General features: G+C 41.2%; 1 protein-coding gene across 15 annotated transcripts in view; it reads right to left on the bottom strand.

The window, feature by feature from the left end:
• The window catches only part of EYA4 (EYA transcriptional coactivator and phosphatase 4), a 671,943-nt gene that overhangs the window by 63,513 nt on the left and 587,173 nt on the right, over positions 1–21,257 (bottom strand). For all 15 annotated transcript variants that reach the window (XM_085612271.1, XM_085612267.1, XM_085612263.1 and 12 more), the window contains 3 exons: positions 10,526–10,662; positions 7,486–7,569; positions 2,714–2,803 (listed from right to left, as the gene is read on the bottom strand). In XM_085612271.1, coding sequence (XP_085468397.1) covers positions 2,714–2,803; positions 7,486–7,569; positions 10,526–10,662 — 311 coding nt within the window. The remainder of the gene's footprint in view (positions 1–2,713; positions 2,804–7,485; positions 7,570–10,525; positions 10,663–21,257) is intronic.

Raw genomic sequence — 21,257 nt, 5'->3', positions numbered from 1 at the left:
TTTAATAACTATTAAAATTAGTGGTTTAATTATTTTTCCAGCTGGTCACTTTCCTGATATACAGTATTAGTATTTAATATTGCATCTCAATGTTTCTCTATGGGACAGCCAGGCTTCCTACAGTAAAAAAATATTTTGTGTGCTTTTCATTGTAAGGACATGCTAACTTTAAATTTTCTACACATCCTACCTTTAAATACCTTGCACCCTGCCTTCTTGGCTACAAGGCCTACCATATGGATGACTTATTGATACTTAAAATGAAGTTTATACCTGTCCAAAGGGGTTTACTCTCACAGGTTGCAGTGTACGCTTTCCACCGTTACATTAAGGCTACAGTTGTAGGCCTGAAGCCATGTCTGATTTCCACTCTAGTAGATGGCACAATAGGTGCTGCAGTCTTTTAGTGGCATTTAATGACCAGGCCCTGGATACACATTGTTCCATAAACTAGGGTCTTATCGGTGAGTAAAATATACCAATTAGGAATATGTCAATTCAACCATATTAAAAAGGGGAGCACAGCACTTTACTACTGGATAGTGGGATAAAGCAAACAGAATTCTAAAGCCAACAAAAAATAGTGTCCAGCCCAAGGTAATAAAAGATCCAGGGTGATCACACAGAAAAAGCAGATTTCCTAGAATATGCATCTTTGGTCCAGTCCTAAAATGATTCCTCTCTATTTTGTCTAACCGTTCTTGTTAAATAGCTGTGCCTCCTCACACATCTTCCCCCACACAGCACAAATATAGAGTTTCCCAGGGGTCATCATTGCGCTCTATATTTTTAATAACTACATGGCCATGATGATGACCCTATTAGACCCTTTCAGCTCCTGCATAACCTCTTTCCGAGTTAGTAGTCTTCATCTCTAAGAAAACCAGCATGACCCAAGATAAATTCAAAGACTGCATGATTGCAGTCGGAAGTGGATAAATGACAAGTGCCTTAAAATGAAAGCAGAGAAAATGCAAATCTACATTTTTGGACAGCCCATCTCTATGTGTCATGCACTGTGGCAGCCATCTGAAATTAGATTGCTGCATACTCCTGCTAAATTCTTTACTACTTACTTTAGTGAGAGCACTTGGCAAAACACTGGAGGTTCTTCCAACTTCCACAAGAAAAACTGTGATCAATGCCTTGACAACAGTAACACTAGATTACTGTAACTCATTCTGCTTTGTGCTTCACAAGAATTTAAGAAACAGACACTAAAATATCCAAAACTCTGAATCTAAACGTATTCTCAAGCTTGCTCATAGGCAACCCTTTTCTGCCCATCTTAAAATATTACACTGGCTACCTATCAACAAAAGAATCAGGTTCAAGGTATCACTTACTTAGCTTCAAGCAAAAGGCTCCTATCCACCTTCAAAGGCTATTTCAAGGATACTTAGATTTTGATCCCTTGAGACCTTCCGGAGATAAACTGATGGAGATATCAGTTTGCTTGCTTGCAGGTAGGTGGATGCTCCTTCACCTAACTACCTTCCAAATTCTGGAATGAACTCCCCCATGATCTCTGGGACTTAAAATTCAGGATGAACAAAGGTTGCAAATTGTGCATTGACTTTTTAAGACCAGGCTTTACTTTTGCAATACGTTTTAAGTACTAACAAGTTGCATCACAAAACCTGTAGTCACAGGACAACCTAGCAAATGAATCTTTAGGCAGGTTGATATTTGAGACCCCCGTGATTGGCTCCTAACACTGGGATGGTGGCCTGCAAGAACAGCAGACCACCTTCCGTGGCTGTCAGTCCCAAATGGGATTTTTTTTTTAACCAGCCCATATTTCTTCCAATTTGTAAATAAGGTACCACTCCAGCTTATGAGTGGGTAACACATGGTTTGCAACTGCGGTCACAAACCATTGATACATTCCTCTCCTAATCTGAAATAGGAGGGTGAGACACCTATAATGCCCCTTTCTACTTGTGATTTGAAAAGTATCGCCTAAGTCCTTTTACGACTTTAAAGGCAGTTTTAGACTCATAAAAGGACTTTTGCTCAATACGACCAGCTCCTTTGCAGGTGCAGGCCCTGTAAGTTTGCGAATCGCAGTGGCTCCAACCAAAAAAGAGCTTTTTGTACATCCGACCCTCAGTGCCTGATTCAGAGTTTGGTGGTAACTGAAAAGCCTACAATTTCTTGAGGAAATCTATACTAAATTCCACCGGCTTAATTTCATCCACCCTACTTGCCTTATGAGAGAGGAAATCCAGCTGGTGGCTTCTTTGTATTTAGCATCAGTTGCAGAACTAAAAAGATTGGTTGTTACACCGAAATCTGAATCAGGCTGGCTGTATGTTTCCCCTAGGACCCAAACCACTGGACATCAAAGGACACTTGCAGGAAATTGACCTGAGCTACCTGAAAACATACAACATTATTCTATACAGCTAGGGAATAGAGTTTCTTTAGGTTTCTCGATGTATGATGTAATTTAATGGGAGGCCTAATGTTTATGCCAGAAAACATTTTCTGTGAGTGTAAGGGAGGTCACGCAACACTGGACTGCTAGGAGACTCTGAACAAATGGTGACTCAGCAAACTAAAAGTGGATTAACACACAGCGAGGAACAAATTTGGTAAATTTGGCTAAAGTGCCGGTATTTCACTTTGCATCTGAAGAACCTGTTGTTGCCAGTCACCTTCGCCCATCAGGCTCTATTGAAAATAAAATATGCTAGATGCGTTTGCTTACCTCTAAATCGTTAAAAAATAAGTGCGTATCTGCAAGGTTGAAAATCATTTCTTCCATCCGAAGTCCAAGAGTCACTGCCATTGGGGGGTCCTTAAAAATAAGTTGTAAAAACTTGTCATGAATCGATAAATGAATTACACAAAATAGACTGAATCATTCAACAATTATTCTACAGCTGCAACCCAACTTCAATAACAATATTCTGCTAGAATGGATACATGGAGTTCAAATCGTTTTCAGGTCAAAGTGCTACAATTTAACCCTGTATGCCTACGGTTGTCCCACTGTAGTCTTTTCATAATTGACAATGGAAAATATATAAATTATATTTATGTTTGTTTATGACAGAAATCCCCTTAGGTTGTCCTGGAAACAGTGCTTAATTTGTGTTGGTGGCTGCTGGCGGAGGGCACCAGCACTTGTTAGTGCCAATAACTCCAAAGAAAAACTTGGGTCCCTGTAGATATTTTTTTTTAACAAATTCAAGTGTTGGACAACTCTATTTGTAGTTTGAGCATGTATTTTGTTATGCAAACTAATACTTTTCAAATCCAATTCAAGCCCTCTATTCTTGGAATGAAGGATTGAAGACGCACCATCAAATAGGCAGACAAAGTTTGACTAGTGCTGTCTTAGGGGGCGTGCTCACAAATTCACTTCTTAGCAGCTAGAACTTGTGAATATGTTGATTTGCTTGAGAATAACAAATTATCTGTGCAACCAACCGCACCAACAATAACAAATGCTGTTAGACACTCAGAAACAACCTGAACTAACTCTGGTCTCAATCCTGGGTGTTGATTTACAGCACTGGATGATAGAGGTGTGATGGAACTACAAAAATACATGCATTGCAGTGATCCATTAGGAAAACAGTTTTGTGATTGCTGGCTTTCATTTATAAAATAAATATGGCTCATCGTACGAAGGGTTACATTTAGTTGTTTGGTACTCCAACAGTATCTCATCATACAGTCTAAGATATGTGCTGGTATCATCAATCACTTAATCAGTGGATGGTGGTGAGCATCTGCTTTAATTTACAGGGGCCATACTTATTGCTCTTGATCAGAATTTAAACCAGAACAAGAGAGTAGGAAGAAAGAAGATAAAGATAGAAAGTTATACATGGGGATAGCAGGGGTGAACTTGTAGGAGAGAGATAAAGAGACCGGAACTGTAAGAGGGCACATTAAAGAGGAATCAAAATTAGGCAACCTTGGTCTTCATAATCCTGATAATGCTGGCGTGGTGGAGTCTTCCAAAGAATAACCGTTGACTTCTGTGCTCGATTTTTAAAACACATATTAAGCACTGGTAGCATCAGCAGCGTTTTAAGGTCACACATGTTTTCCAGCCCTCATGTTTGCGATACGTGGTAGAACGGACATCAGTTTAAGAGTTTAAATGCAGGAGGACTTCTCACACCCTCTTTAAGTTTAAAGGTCTTATTGACAATAAGTATCAATAGAAATATATAACATCATCTTCGCTAATCAATCTAACATCATAGCGCCACTGTATGAAGTCCTGCCTACAGCTGCACGTGATGGAGAAAACTCATATCTTCATCCAAACACGATACCCATATCATTACATCAGGTGTATCATGCCTCACTCGTGTTGAGTAAGCGGACTGTGAAGTCTCAAAGATACACAAAGGGTCTCATTTAGAGTTTGGCAGATGGGAAACTCTGTCACAAATGTGGTGGATGTCCCGTCTGCGGTATTACACGTGTAGTAGTCTATAACATTTATAAAACAATGGACAGGATAGCCATTGCATTTTGACGGAATATCCCTTCCGTCAAACTCGAAATAAGGTCCAAAGTGGCTGCACTCTCAAAGTGTACACATGCTTCTCAAATTAACCCAATAGTGTTTGTTACAAGCCTGGATTCTTGGCAAAATATTTGCTAAAAGAGAAATTCGTGCAGAGTGATTCATATTTGCTGGACTGTGGATAAATAAAAGATGTAATGGGAAATGTTTACATTTCGGAAATCTAACAAATATTTTTCAGTCAACTACAGTCTGATCTAAACATTTAATATGCCCTCTCCAATTCATCTAATTCAGTAAAATAAAATCAGCTTGTACGACATAATTTTTTAATTTACTGTTTATCTACAAATTAACACGTTTTCAGTAATTTGCAACAAATGAAATGCAGAGAACCATTTGCCATTAAGAAAACATCTTACTTATTCAGTTTACGTTCGTGACAGGTACATTTTATTTGCATTAATGAAAAATACAGTAAAAATATACATCAAATAACAATTTAAAAACAGGCATTAACCATTTTCATCAACAGTTTTGTAAAATATAGTTAGGTCTAAATGCAGAATAGTCAATTCTGAATATTAATATAGGCATTTTAAGATTTGTAGAATTAAGGTCTGAAAGGAACATACAGGGCCACTGGATGATCTTACCAATAACTCCAGTAACAACTCCAGTAAGCGCTCACGAATATTAAGCCTCTTCTAAGGGCGGCAACGGGGGCCCAGTTTTTTCACCTCTTGAGAAAATGCCCTTTACTAGTTCAGATATTTAATAGCTAGAAGTAACAGGTGCTACAGTTTATCATGTTTCCTTCTGCAAGAAATAATACAAATAATCCCCTTCCTCAGCTTCTTACAAGTAGACAATTGTAATTTTCTTACATCCTTCCCAAAAACTTTTCCTTCTGTGATGATTGGTTTCTTCAATTCCAAATATCTCATTTTGAGTCTCTCTTCCTCCTCTGATCTGCCCTATCCACAATTTTCCCTCCTTCCTTTTTTGAGAATTCTTTACTTGTAATTGATGTGTCTCGGAAACCAGAAGTTCTCTTCTGTTTAAAGTGCTCTGAAAACATTCAAGGCGGAGTAGCACTATTTGAAGCACAAATACATTTATATTTCAGGTTAAAAAAAAATGCAGTCACTTCAAGGTGAATAGATGGAGTAAAATTCCTCATGGTACATACCTACTTGAACTAGATATTCTTTTGTTAAAGAGAAAATATTCAAATTCAATGTCTTTGCTTTCTTTTAAATATAATACCTGTATAAACTGTTTACTGTCAGACAACAGTCCACATAATTCCTACTTTAAAAAAATGTAATTCCTACTTAAAATGTAGGTCTCATCTACAGACAGCTTTTATACTGTCTCTTGTTGAAAAAACCTATTGTGCACCATACCAAAACTTACAGTGGACTTTGTGCCAGCCTATCGCTTTCCATTAGTTAACTTTCTTCTTTCTCTTGCTTGCTTCTTATTCTATGAATTTCCTTCCTCTTCTTGTGTTGGTCCCTCCACTGGAGCAGAGTTTCTTTACTACCTTGTTGACTGGATGACTAGTATCACATGCTCATATTCATGTAACTACTTTTTACTTTTTCTGTCAGTACTGGACAAGATTGTACGAGTTTTCTTGATCTCTCATTTGTCTGCTGCTATCCCACTCAAATAAACGTCCCCACTAATTCTGTGTTGCTCTTCCTAGCCCCACCTCCAGCTAGTTTACTGCTTGTTGAAACTCTGCATTTTTATGGCTTTTTTTTAATTCCCGTCTGCCTTAAGCTCCTGCGTTACTCCTTTGCACACTTCCTGTTGCTACCCCCACATTAACTTGATCTCCACTCTTCCTATTGTCGTTTTAAAAAAAATTGGCAATTTTTTTAGGAGGTCTTGTTAATGGCATTTGCTCTAAGGCAGCTCCATTTTCTTAATGAGCTTGCACACGTTTAAAATATTTTTATTTATCGCTCTAAGTGGCGTCTGACATCTTGTACTGGATAATAAAAAGATAAAACATAAAATAGCCACCGCTTCATGCTGTCAGTGCATTTACAACATCACGCTGAGCTGTTATAGCACCATAACACATATGTGAACTCCTTTCATACCTTTTATTTTTGCTGATGTTGCAGAGCGTCTGCAAAAGGCATTGACAAAGCCAATATCTAAAAAAGCTTAGGCATTTCCAGGAGTAAAAGGGTCTTAGGAATACTAATAATGTTTGAAAACCTTGAAATCTGTAGATCTTTTGAAACATTAAGCTGTTTTTTGTAGTCACCAATTAGAAGTGCCTAAAGAGACAACTGGAGCAAAAGACATACACATGGGCCTTTTGTGCCAAGCCTAGAGGCGTAGTTGTTATCTGCCTTAAAAGGCTTCACTATTCTGTTCCATAGGGCAATACAGTGTAAGTGTTAATGAACTTTAAATTGTAGGCGACAATTTATTCATGAAAATGAAAAGTAGGTTTACCATTTTTTTAATCCAATATTACATACAATGCTTCTTACACTACTCTCCAGTTGCCTGAGAACTTTAGAAAAGTAAATATACTCCGATTGGGCAGCTTAGACAGTAACAAAGGTTTGACTTTTGACAAACTTTTTAAGGACAAAGAAAAATGTAAATAAGAAAACACCTCAGCCCCGTGCAAAAGTACCACATAATCAGTTAAAAGTGAATGAGTGTCGGCACTCGAGATGGAGGAGGGTGTGCCTTACTTACAACTTATGCTACTATCATTTATCATTTCCATATACCAAATGGTTGCACTGATATGCGTAAAAACATTTAAAAATAGTTGCTGTAGTTTTCAACATCTCCAAAGTTTGATGAACATTTATAATCGGGGGTTGCTATTTCAAATTATCCATTCCTTACATTCACATATAACTAAATTACATTTTCATTCAATAAAAGTACTTCTATTGAAAATCCAATCTTTACATATAGGCAAAATATTTTAAATACAACTTGCCTACCTTGCCATACTTCTGTGCATAAGATCCTGTGAGCAACGAATGGAAAATGATGATTGTTTCGTCTAAATCCCACACAAACACTCGCTGAAAATTGAAGGAATTAGCAAGTTAGAATGCAAAACTCAAAACCAAACATAAAATACCAAATACGTTAATGTCAATCGTTCCGTTTGACTACAACATGATATTATGCATGGAGTAAAAATGCACGAGGATGAATACTATTGAGAACAGGAAGGCATGCTTACCTTCCCAGCCATTACCCCAACAACAGTAAGGTCGAATTGAACCTTCTTTATTTTTCAAGGCTCTTATAACTTAAGGCCAACACCTGGGTAGAGAAAGCAGTGAGTATTGATATCTATCTATCTATCTATCTATCTATCTATCTATCTATCTATCTATCTATCTATCTATAGAGAGAGGGATAAACCTATATGCACATTTAATTGATAAGGAGAGGCTATTCTCTTTGATTTGCCACAAAAAAGATAACAAAAAACAACTTAATATACATGAATGGATCTGCTCTCAGAAGCTAACTACCTCTCCTACCTCTATGCTTGCCTTTGACCCTGTGCTCTGCTTCGGAGCCTTTTGGCTGGGTTTGTGCAATACAAGAGACCCAAAACCTTCATCTTGAACTGATTCTCTCTCCTTTCTTGCTGAGCCTTTTCCCTGCTCTTCCTCTCTTGGGTTCGTGCCGGGACACTCTTTGAGTAGATGTGCGCATTACAATTATTATTCCTCCATTCAGCTCTGCCGACTATTGAAATCACACTCAGTCCTGTGTTAACATGGTGAAGTACCACCAGGTTTTCAAATGCTAGTATGTAATTAATGCTTTTTTAAATAAGGTTTTGATATTAGTGGTTCTACATAAAGATGGAAGAATCAGGGCAATTGTTGATAAGTGGCATACCAAAAGGAATATGGTACCCACCGATATAATGTTTGATGCATTGTGCACAGTGTCTTGCATTCTACTCTGCTTGCTGCGGGGGATAGTGAATGAAGTATGGTAGATATGGTTCCGATGCTGAAGATGAAAAAGTACTCAAACGTCTGGACTCTGCAGAAGCTGAAAACAGCGGATAAGGCACTCTGGTACCCTGAGGATCACACTGTTGCCATAGGCAGTTTGGAACATGCCAATGCAAGGAATGGCAATACAAGACCCTGAAGTCTCAGCAACTGGAAAATTTCAGTGAGAAATTTCAGATGGAAGAACATACTTTTAACAAGAGAAACTATCAGGTGAGGGGAAAGGACAATTCTGTTTCCATTATGACTTCTTCTGCACTGGTACAGAGGGGGACTACTGAGAACCTGTGGCCAGCTCTATTTCACTCAAAGACTGAATGTAGTAAGGAAGAAAGAAGGCACTCCCTAAGATACTTTGAGGTCCTAGAGGAGGAAGTAATGAAAGAATAAATAATAGTGTAAACCTCTATCCTGACCTATTTAATTTTTCAAACAACCAACCAAGACCCTCTGCATGTCATGCATTTACATACTAGCCACAATTTATTTATTGAAAAGCAATTTATTATGCAATTTTATCTTTTTGTGAACATTATTTTTTGTTTTATATAGCTATAAGTACATACATATAGAATTTCACACAGTTATCTATAATTATGACACATGTGGTATTTACAATTTTCACACTATTTCTTTTGTAAATGTTTATAACACTAAATTCACATAAGACATCTCATAAACGTGCAAAAAAATATATATGTAAACATACTAATTGTCATCAATCATTGATTGCTTCTGTCATACTCACACATACTTTCATTCATACAACACCACTTCAAAGCATACAGTATAAAAAGAAGAAGAGTACGACCCTGAAATGGGTCTCAAGATGTTGACAGGTGGACTTATACAATCATTTCTCTATATATTTTTTTGCACGTTTATGAGCTGTCTTATGTGAATTTAGTGTTAAAAACATTTACATAAGAAATAGTGTGAAAATTGTAAATACCACATGTGTCATAATAATAGATAACTGTGTGAAATGCTATATGTATGTACTTATAGCTATATAAAACAAAAAAAATGTTCACAAAAAGATAAAATTGCATAATAAATTGCTTTTCAATAAATAAATTGTGGCTACTATGTAAATGCATGACATGCAGAGGGTCTTAGCAATTCAGAACCTTGGTTGGTCGTTTGAAAAATGAAATGGGTCAGGATAGAGGTTTACACTATTAAAGACTGAATGTAGTACCTATGTATCAGTTGGCCTAACGGCTAGGGCACTCGACCTCGGACCTGGGGAACTGGGTTCGAGTTTGGGTAATGACGCTGAACATCCTTGATTCTGGGCAAATCACTTAATCTCCCCGTGCCTAACAAAAAATGAATGTGTGTCCTCATGTAACGTAACTGGTGCTATGTAAAGCGCTCTGATACCTGATTGGATTCGGGTCAAGTTCGCGCTATATAAAACTCTGCAAAAAAAAATAAAAAATCAGCGACACATGGAAACAAGTTCCCAGTTTATGCAAGTCCTAAAAAAGTCCACTTTGGCTTCTGAAGAGCTCTCAATGCTTTGCTTTTTTGTATTTAGTAATTTTTGCTGCAAAGATGCTCACAATGTAATTATTGGCTGTATAGATTAAGAAAGTGACAAATGGCATATGATGTGTTTTATAAATATAAAATAACATAACAAATAGCATAACAAATATGAGCACAATTGCTAGCGCATCTCTCAAACTCGTACTGTACATCATGACATTCAATGCTAAGCTTCCACAACAGGTATACATCCAAAGAGTGAAGAGACGAAATGCATGTTTGCACGACAAACGACAATTTAAAGTGTAAATAATTCTGTGCTTTCTAAAAATTAATGAGAAAAAAACTACATTTTAAAAGAAATTAAAAATGGATATGATAAGGGATTTTCATTCCCTTATGCATAATTAATATATCAGACACACAGACAATGTTATGAATTCTTCTAGTAATTGTAAATAAAGCAAAATACACCCTAGTCGTTATTCAAAATAAGAATTACCTCTAAATCGCTATCCGGCGGGGGTGATGGATTATTTTTTCTGCCCCTCCCTCGAGATTTTGATGCAGATGTCCTACACGTCCTCTCATCAAGATCTTTGATTGGTGTTGATGGACTTTGAACTGTATCAAACTCTCCTGTAAAATTAACGCATTTTTTAAAGTGGCTTACAGAGCTCAGATCTAAATTACCAACTAATGGAAAGCGGCTTAAATGGGTACATCATGATTCCATCTCAGACTATATAACATTAGAAATCCTTCTGCGATAAAGTAACACTTAACTCACCACAGCAATTCCAATACTATGAATGCCTATGACCTATCTATAGTATGGGGTCCTGTAAACAATACGCCAGACCATGAAGCATTCATTTTTAAAAATATAACACAAGATAATTCACAGACTATGCTCGCATGTTGACTTGGGCGCTGTGAGCAATTGGGTTACTGCTTCACTGGGGTGTGAGCCCTGGTCACACAGAAACCGCAATCATTGTCAGCGGAAGGCACAATCAAACCCCAAATTAACCTGTGCTCTACCCCTTTATAGCTAGGCACAGAGGAGTCAGGCTTAACTTAGAGGCAAAGCGTAAAGTATTTGTACAAAACTTCAAACAGTAAAGCAGTGAAATCACCACACAAAATGATCTCACACCAAACTAAAAGATCAGGCCAACTGCAATGGAACGCAGGTTGGATACAGTCCTAGATTAGTCACGTTGAAGTTTTACCTTCTCAAGTTTTGTACTAAGAGTCCCATTCGCATTGGAGGGGGCTGCGAGGAGCAAGGAGAGCTTCGCAAGAGGTCGTCGGTGTGGCGTAAAGAGCAGGCCGAGCGCCGCAGACAGACAGGAACTTCGCGTTGGCAGTCCCCAATGAGCTGTGAATGCTGCAGTGCAAAGAGACAGGCTGGTGACGCTCAGAGTTGATTTTCGGTGTGAGTGGTGCATTCTTGGTGCGAACAGGCCCGTTTGTGGTTGCAAAGTGCCCAAAAGCTTGATTTCAATGCCTGTGAGCCACACCAAGGGTCCAGGATCTGAGAAGGACCACCTGGGGGTTAAGTACTCGCTGCAGTTGGGTTCAGGGGCTGGTTGGTGAGCCCTTTATGTCCGTAAGGCTCAGGTCAGGATGTCAGAAGACTAGTCCTTGGAGTGACTCCGAGGTCCTGGGTTCAAGATGAAGTTACAGGTCCAGTTCTTCCCTAGGCAAGAAGAATGTAGGTCAGCACAGTAGGGCAGCAGTTCCTTCAGAGCAGCAGTCTAGCAGAGTGTCATTCCTTATAGCAGCTTGGCAGTCCTTCTTCCCAGAGGAGTACCCACAGACTGGTCTAGAAGTGTACTGAAGAGTTGGTGTCTGAGGTCCAGTATTTATATCCAGTTGAGTCTTCAAGTGGGGGAGAAGCTTCTAGAGGTTTCCCTTTAAAGTCCCAGGACCAAGGCATCCTGCCTTCCCTGTCTGGCTCCAGACTAGCAATAGGGGATAGACAGCCCCATGTGTGGAGGCAGGACACAGCCTATTCAAGTGTAAGTAGGGCTGTGCCCAGCTCCTACCTCGCATCCTGCCTGTGATGGCCCATCCAGGCCCACCTCAACTCCTTATTGTGTGTGGTTGTCTATGAGGAATACACAAAGCTCAACTCTCAGCTACACCCAGTCATGACCCAGGTACAGGCTAAAGGCACTAAATGACTAAGGCAGGAAGAGGTCAACTTTCTAAAAGGGGCACTTCAAAATTGTAATTTAAAATCTGACTAAACTATAAGTTAGGATTTTAAATTCCCATTTCAGACGCACCAAAATGAAGAGGTAACCTGTTCTCATTTGGAAATTACACTTTTAAAGTGTAATAAGGTTACTACAATGTTATCCTATGGGAGAGATAAGCCTTGCAGAAGTGAAAAACGAATTTGGCTGGAGGAGCGAGTAGATGTCTAGAGAAAAGTCCCACTCTATATGGCCGGCAGACTGGCTCTGAAAATAAGAGTTTTTCATTACAGCAACAAACTTAAAAGTACACGTCCATCTTTTTAAATAACTTGCATCCGGCCCTCTGGGATGTCCAGGGCCTACCCAAGGGGAGACTTTTTGTGTATGAAAAAGGAAAGTTTGGATATGGCAAAAGGTTTATTTGCCAGGTCGAAATGGCAGTTTAAAACTGCACAAACAAGCTGCACTGGTAGACCCGAGAGATGTTTAAAAGGGCTATGTAAGTGAGGGGCAGAATCAGTGCTGCAGGCCCACTAGTAGCATTTAATTTACAGAACCCGGTCACCTGTAGTGCCACTTAATTAGGGACTTAAAAGTAAATTAAATAAGCCAGTTGGGGATAAGCTAATTCTACCATGTTTAAGGAGCAAGTACAAGCTATTTAGTACTGGTTAGCAGTGGTAAAGTGCACAGAGTCCTAAGGCCAGCAACAATGAATTCAGCAAAAAGGGGAGGATAAGGTTAGAATGTTTGGGGGTGACCCTGCAGAGAGGGCCAGGTCCAACAGGAATGCTCTTCAAAATGTCCTCTCTGTGCACAACCCTTACACCAAAAATGTAGCCAGGTGGCTACAGAGATAGTTTTAGGGCAGCAGCTTCACCCGGTATTTCAGGAAAAACTGGTGCTTGAATTTTGGAACTTTTAATAGGGACATTTAGAAAAAACTGATTTATAAACATGTATGCACTGGTTGATGGGGACCACATAGAATCAGTGAAAAAGCTTTTAACTAACACATTGCCTACCATAAGCATCACCCTCTCCTGTCTGATTGACCAAGCTAAGTTTAGCTCCTGCCCACTCTATATGGGATTCATCGACTTCCAAGCGGCCTTCGATAACGTGAACAGATCAAAGCTCTGGCAGAAGCTGTCTAGCCTCAACATCCCAGCCGACCTCCTAAGAGCTATACAGCTTTTACATCAGGACACATGGGTCAGGATCAAGGTCGGGACGGCTCAAGATTATCCCGCCCTATTCCAACGGGAAAAGGCTTAAAACAGGGCTGTGTCCTGGCCCCGACACTCTTTAACTTATTTTTATCCGACCTTCCAGATGCTTTAAATAAGGTCAATTTTCACGCTCCCAAAGTAACCGGCCTGTTGTTGTCAAATCTCTTATACGCCGACGACGTGGTCCTTCTGAGCAAAACTAAGATCGGAATGCAAAGGCTCCTGGACGCCACTCTTGAATATTCAAACAAGAACGAGCTTGTGATCAACAACAAGAAGACCAAAATCCTGGCGGTTCGTCCAGGGAAAGCCAAGACTCTGTCCTGGACCCTGAATAAGGAAAGCATCGTCGAATCTAACTGCCACAAGTACCTTGGAGTCATATACAACAACAATGACAAATACAAATCCCACTTAGAAGAACAAAAAAGGAAGGGTGCTGCACTTGCTTTCGCAATTGGCTCAATCCAAAAGAAACTACAAGGTCCAACTCTCGCACCTACATTACAGGTCGCGCAGGCGAAAATCATCCCTACCCTAACCTATGGCAGCGAAGTCCTTAAAGGACTAGACAGCTGCCAACTGGACAAAATAATTTCAAAGATCTACAGATCAGTGTTCAAGTTACCAACCAAAACATCACCGGCACAAATCAGGTTGGAACTTGGAATATGCCAGCAGCCACTTGCCAGAGCTATGTCTTTTCTAGTGTGCTGCCACAAACTAAGGACATCTAAGGAGGGATGTCTAGGCAACCACCTGTGAGCCAGTATCGACACAAGCAGGTCACAATTATTTGGTAAAAGGCTTAACAACTCTAGGCCTAAACGATCTCTGGAGCATGCCCATAAGTCAGAAGGAATTCAAACAGCTAGCGAAAACAAGCACAAAACGACTTTCAATAGTGGATGACAAGGCTCGCCTAGCCAAAAGAAGTCACGGATGGCTGACGCTGCAATCCTATGCCTCGTTGATCCCACAGCAGTACCTAACTGTACCCTTTGCTGCACGAACAAAACTAAGTTTCTTAAAATTGAGATTGGGTGTCATTAACTTGATGTTTCATTTGCCAAAATGGAAAAGAGAGCACGGACGAGATCTCTGCCGACTTTGTGGGGATCACAAAGAAGACATTATACACATCATATGTCTATGCCCAAATTTACTGACTAAAAGACGGGCCCTCCTTAAGCACCAATGGAACACAAAAAAGATTAGAACTTGTAGAGCAGCAGTCTTGGCCTGCTTTGATCCTAAGAACACAAAATTGAACTGTGCCCTAGTAAGGTTCATGGCTCACGCAGAAAAAAAACTCTGTGAGGGACCCCCAGTCAGCGATCCTCCGTCGGCATAACGTTTTGGCAGGCTCTACCCAACATCCCTACTTTTACCGGACAAAATTAGTTCTATTTTAAATGAATTTCTGATATTTTAATTTTGTACTTGCAATGGTTTTTTTAATCACGCAATAAAGTATTATTATTATTTGGAATAGCACTGATTGAGCAAACATTCCACAATCATAACATAACATAATCAACAGTAAGTGGAGCAGTCCATGAAGTGCCGTAGACATCAATTCTAGATAAATATCTCCCAGGAATCCAACTGATGTTGTCTCATGTCTGACAGCTTAGAACCTCCATTGAAATGGACTCCCATTGGATATCTCAAAAGAAAAGAAGCAGACATCTTCTGAAATTGATTCTATTATTTAAAGTTATTGAATTGGAAAATACCAGTACTTAGGCTATTACCTGCGCAAGATTAACGTCAGGGTTTCCACTCATGAAACATTTTTTTATACAGATTCAAAAATGTTATCAGTGTGTATCATTGCTTCACTCTAAGTATCTATTTATGTTATGGTTTATTGTAAAGCCCTCCATTCAAAAACTGCCATCCTAGAGCACTAGGGAGGGGAAAAGAAATGTTTAGAGACAGAAAAGGCTATTGCATCATTAAAAATGTTCTCAGGTTATGCCCAAGACTGTGCAGGAATCCGTAGAGAACATCACACCTTCTTTGAACCACCTACCACAAGTCTGGGATACCACCACTCAAAGAGGTGTAGCAAGAGGAAAATGGGACATGGGGAGGGGGGGGAGAAACAGCCACCAGAAACAAAAGCTTTTTGTTAGTGCTTTCAATCTCAAGCCAATTGTCATCCTCACTGTTTTTTTGTGCTTATCTAGTTGTCGTAGTTGGAAGAGTCTGAGTTACGAAGAAAGTGTACAGCATTCAACAAGTATTGGGCACAATTTGCAACCTGCACATATTAAGAGCTGTATTTCGAAAAAGGGCAGTAAAGGGATTTCTTCCTCAAAAACTGCAAATGTTCCATCAGACCTCCTCTTTGAAACACTGCCCCAGTCAGCAAATCAGAGGGCAGCGATACCCTGTTTTACTCATGCAGATGCAGCTGCTGGCTCTGCTACCTGGCACACCAAACTCAATGTTTTCAGCAGCTTATGGACTAGTGTATCCTGATCCAGAAATCAGTCTTTAGAGCAACCGCCTCAGTACAAGAATTCCTGCTCTCTTGGCACTACGGTACAAAGTGGCGCTATATAAAAAGAGTGAACAAAAGAGTGACAAGTCCAACTCTAGATCCCACTGTCCAGTTAGTTTGATCGACAAAGGCCAGAAAATCTACAACAAATGCCCACTGTTCTATTTGCAAACCTGGTTCGAGGAGAGCACACTAACCACCGTCTAAAAAGACCTTAGAAAAGGACTACCCCTGATTGAACAAGTCTTTCGACTATATCTAATCAAACATTCAGCACCCAAAATGAAAGACACTATAACTGGCTTTCATCAATTACATGAGGGGGATTCAAATGTACACTGTAAGATCTTATCATCGAACTAGAGAACCGACACACAGACCCACAATACTACAGCTTTATTCTAATAACACAACCCACATTACGTTTGGTCTAACAGTGAATTGATCAATAATGAAGACAAATCTAACATGATGATCCGAATGAAGCATTACAATAGAAGATAGCTTCTACCTTAACAAGAAAAAATAGAAAACATATCTGCAGAAACAAAACTTCAAGAAATAGAGCCTGGACAAGTCACCTACATGATGTTATCATAGAATGAGACAGCAGCCCGGGGCCCAAATAGATTTCACAATATCTGAAGAAATAACACTATATTCTATCTGGCTAGAGCACAGTAGGAGAAGTTCTAAAGTATGGAGAGCTATGGTCCTCATAACTCACATGAAATATAACTGGGACGAAGAATCTAGGAGCAAATCTTCCATGCAAACCAAAACCTACCCTCACCTTCTCCATTAGGAGACACCGTATACACAGGCTTAGAAGAAAGAGTAAGACTGGCTCCTGTAATGTAGACTGTAAAAAAGCAGCTAAAAGAACAAGTTACTTAACTTCAGTAATGCTCTTTCTGGTGGATACTCTATCTAACCACAGATTTCTCACCTTAGAATATTCCCAGGTTGCCAGACCAGATCCAAAAAACTTCATTCATAGCAGTACTCCTGTGTGGCGCTACATGGTGCCCAGTGGCTCTGCGCTGACTCCACACTGCCCCAGAAGTGGTGGAGCGGAGCCACATACAAGCGCTACTCCTGATTGCTGTTGCCAAATTCTTATTTTTCCCTTTCCAAATCCCTCAGAAACAGAATGTGATTAGTAACACTGTGCTGAGGACTAACTTGGACCTTTTCAGATTTGAAAAAGAGGCCACTCTACAGAATGAGGAGGAGGAAGGGCATTAAGGAGCCCGCGGTTAGATAGAGTATCCACCAGAAACAGCATTACAGAAGGTAAGTAACTTGTTCTTCTGATATAATTTCTATCCACAGATTCCTCACCTTAGAACAGATACCAAAGCAGTACTTTTCAGGGGTTGAGGATATGTACAGTGGGCTCAGATCAAAGATTATTGCAGGACATGGTGGACGAAATGCCCTTCCAGTTACTCCTAGGTGTCAACACAGTAGTGCTTCATGAACGTGTGCAACAAAGCACACATCACAGCCTGGTAGATGTCCAAGACAGGCACTCAGATGTCAACGCAGCAATAGAAGCCTTAGGGCCAGATGTATAAAGCCTTTTCGCGTTTGCAGACGGGCAGATTTGCAGAATCTGCCCATTTGTGAACGCAAAAATTGCTTTTCCAAACCTAATTTTGGGATTCGGTAACCTGTTACCGAATCGTAAAATGGGTTTGCGATTTGGTATTAGGAAGGGCGTCCTTTCCTAATACCAAATCGCATCGGTATGAATGAATGTTTTGTGTAGGCAATTGCAGTAGCAAAACATTAGCATTTTACTACCTACATCAAGTGGCTGGTAACCCATACGCAAATGGGAAGGGGTCACCAACGGACCCCTTCCCCTTTGTGAATGTTTGAAAAAACATTTTTAAGAGCAGACAATGGTCCCACGTACCACTGCCTGCTCTTATAAAAATGAAAAGAAAACTTTTCATTTTTCGTTTTGTAAAGCATCTCGTTTTCCTTTAAGGAAAACGGGCTGCTTTTAAAAAGAATTGCTTTATTTAAAAGCAATCACGGACATGGTGGTCTGCTGATCTGAGCAGGCCACCATCCCCCTGATTTTTGCAATTCCTAGGGGGTCGCAAATTGCGACCTACCTCATTAATATTCATGAGGTATGTCATTTGTGACCACCTAGGAATCATAAAAGGTGTACTATACACCTTCATACATTGCATTTTACGATTCCCTAATTGCGAATCCTCATGATTCGCAATTAGGTTATCGCAAAATGCTATCTACATACATCTGGCACTTAGTCCTGGTGGAATGGGCTCTCTGACCTGGAGGCTGCTTTTTGGGCAATGTGCAGCAGATCTTAATGCAGAGGACTGTCCACCTCTACAGGGTCCTCTTCCCTTTCTTCACACTAGAGGGCCCAAAAAAAAGATGATTGTCCACTTGATGGCCCTTAGTATGATCAATTTAAAAGCTTAAAGCAATTCTCTGGCTCGGACCAGGCCGGGCCCAGGCTACATTCGGAGGAGTGGGGTAGCTCTGGTCTTTGCAGCACGGAGCCCGGTTAATTTGAGGGGTGTCTGCTGGGGGCAGTTGCAGACTTGGAGATACTTTGCCTCCCCTGCAATATGCCGCTTTACTTTCACAGACTTGGGAGAAGTGTTTGATAATTAAAGAGTGACTGGGACAGCCTGCCCCAGGCCATAGCAGCAAGTTGACTGTACGTGCCGTAAGGCCATACACAGTCTGATTTAACGAGGCCACCACTGCATTATACAGGCTCTCCCTGGTCATACAAGGGGTCGGACCAGCACCAGAACGGGGGCAAAGACCGCTTGCCACGGAAACCAACAAATTGTTTAAACAACAATGCTTTTTATGTGCCCTGACTGTACATTGCCTAATCTACTGGGGCTGCCGGCTGGGTGCTCCCCGACCGACAGAGACTGGGAAATGTGGTCCCCCACATCCAAGATCCATTCATCATCATGCCGAGGAGCCGGGGTGTGGAGATACCTGCTGAGGGGCCTGTTGTGCCTACTTGCGGAGGCGGTCAGGCTAGGCCTTGGTGCAGCTTGTTGGTGTGGTGCCCCCTCCCCTCTAATACCACCTTTTGTCGCCCTACTGATCTAGTCCAGTTGGATTTATCTTTCCCATTGCGGCCTTGTCTATTGAGCCACAACCGGGCGTGCGCTTAGCGGCGGCCCCCCTACCAGTCTACATAAAATGACTAAGGACAAACTGCCCAGTGCCAACACAAAACAAAGCACTATGGACAAAGACACTGCCACTGCAGCTCAGGCACCTAATCCAGGAGCCCCAATAGCAACTATGCCAGAAAATGCCGCTATATTAGTAGCTATCACGCAATCTAGGGATATGCTGGAGACAAAAATTGGAGCAGTTGGCTCAAACAAGATATCCGTAATGCAGTGCAAGGTATTACTGAATCAGAGACCAGAATCTCGACAGTGGAAGATACAGTGAACACTCTTCAAAAGAAAGTATCCACTTCAGAGACACTTACCAAGGGCCTGACAACACGGGTGCAGGATGGAGAGGGACGGGCCCGCAGGTATAACCTTTGCTTCGTGGGATTCCCTTAGGGATGTGAGGGCGGTAACATGGACTTCCTTATCAAATGGCTGACGGACTGGCTTCCACCCAATGCAATGTCCTCCTGCTTCATAATCGAGCGTGCACATCGGGCCCTTCTACAGAAACCACCACCTGGAGCCCGTCCCAGGCCAATTATTTCTAGATTTCTAAACTACAAGGATAGAGATGCTACCTACAACAAGCCAGGCTTAAGGCATCCCTTACTTACATCTCGCATCCTATAATGATCTTTCCAGATTACACTGGGCTGGTTCAACAACGCCGGCAACCCTTTGTGGAAGCCAAAGCCCGCTTGCAAAATCTTAAAATCCAGTATTCCCTGTTGTTCCCGGCCCCCCTGAGAGTGTCCTATCAATTGCGGACACCCTTCTTCGAAATGCCAGAGGTGTTCAACTGGACAGATGAAACCGTAGAACTCAAACCCCATACTCCACCAAGGATGGACTTTGATTCTTCATCCAGGGGCCCAACCCACAATCATTCCAAAATCACCGACAAGCAGCGCTGTAGGTCGCACTCCAAGAGACGATCCAAGACTCGTGGTAAGTCCCATATGCGACTGGCAGGAGCCGACAACATCCTAATTAACCTCTGCAGGGATATATATAGTCTATAACATGCCCAACGGCAATAATATTTGGGCTAATTCTATATTCATTTTCCCTTAACTCGAAAAAACGCTTGTATGTACAAGGGATGTTTATCAGGGATCCATTAGCAGGGAGTAGTCTCTGACTCCTGTTGGCGTTGGGACTCTAACCGTGCCACGACAGATGCGTCAATGTTCATGAGGTATTGGGGTGGGAGGGAGGTATGGGGGGTTGAGGGGAAGTTATTGTTTGTTTCCAGTGCCATGTTTCTATATTACACATGCAGTTCCCCATTAGACCATGCCATCCATATGTCATCTCACATCCATATACATCACCGCCAAACATGCCTCCAGTCATGACAGATGTTTCTGGGAGGGGACTCCACATTGTTAGTTGGAATGTCCATGGTCTTTTAGATAAGATCAAACGAGGGGCCATACTGCGACAGGATAAACGCTACAAAGTGGACGTCCTGCTTTTACAAGAAACCCATCTGCTGGGTAAAAAGTAGGCCTGGGCGAAAATTTTGTTCCGTTCGCAGAAATTGCGATAATTTGAGATTTTCGCGTTCCGCGGAGAGCGCGAAAATGTCAAAATTTCCGGTTTCCGCAGCTTGGCGATAATTTGTTTCTTGCTCGCGCTGTAAAATAATACATTCTCGCGCGCGCGCGATCGCCTTACCTGAATCCCTGCGTTCGCCGACAAGTTATCTTGATCCGGTCGCGTTCTCCATGAGATGTTGTATTGTTTTTAGCCATTTGCACTGTCTCGCGACAGTTCGCGCCCGCAGTGACGTCATGCGTCGCGCGATCACGTCTTTCTTCTCGCGATCATGCACCGAGAGACAACTCAAAACTAGATGGCCGCGCCCGCAAGCAACCACATGGGTAAGTTGGCGACCCGCAACCATGCAGAAAATCTCGCGAACATGCGGGAAAAAAACTTCCGCATTTTCGCGATATTTCCGCTTGTTTGCGATAATTTTAAACCTTTTCGCGATAATTTGCGAAAGTTAATTTCGCAAATTCCGCCCACCCCTAGTAAAAAGACACCGTGCTTGACTCGATTTGGCTACACC

Source organism: Triturus cristatus, chromosome 6 (assembly GCF_964204655.1).
Source record: "Triturus cristatus chromosome 6, aTriCri1.1, whole genome shotgun sequence".
Taxonomy (NCBI): Eukaryota; Metazoa; Chordata; class Amphibia; order Caudata; family Salamandridae; genus Triturus; species Triturus cristatus.
The sequence above is the reverse complement of the archived record's forward strand: the minus strand, read 5'-3'. Positions and strand labels throughout refer to the sequence as shown.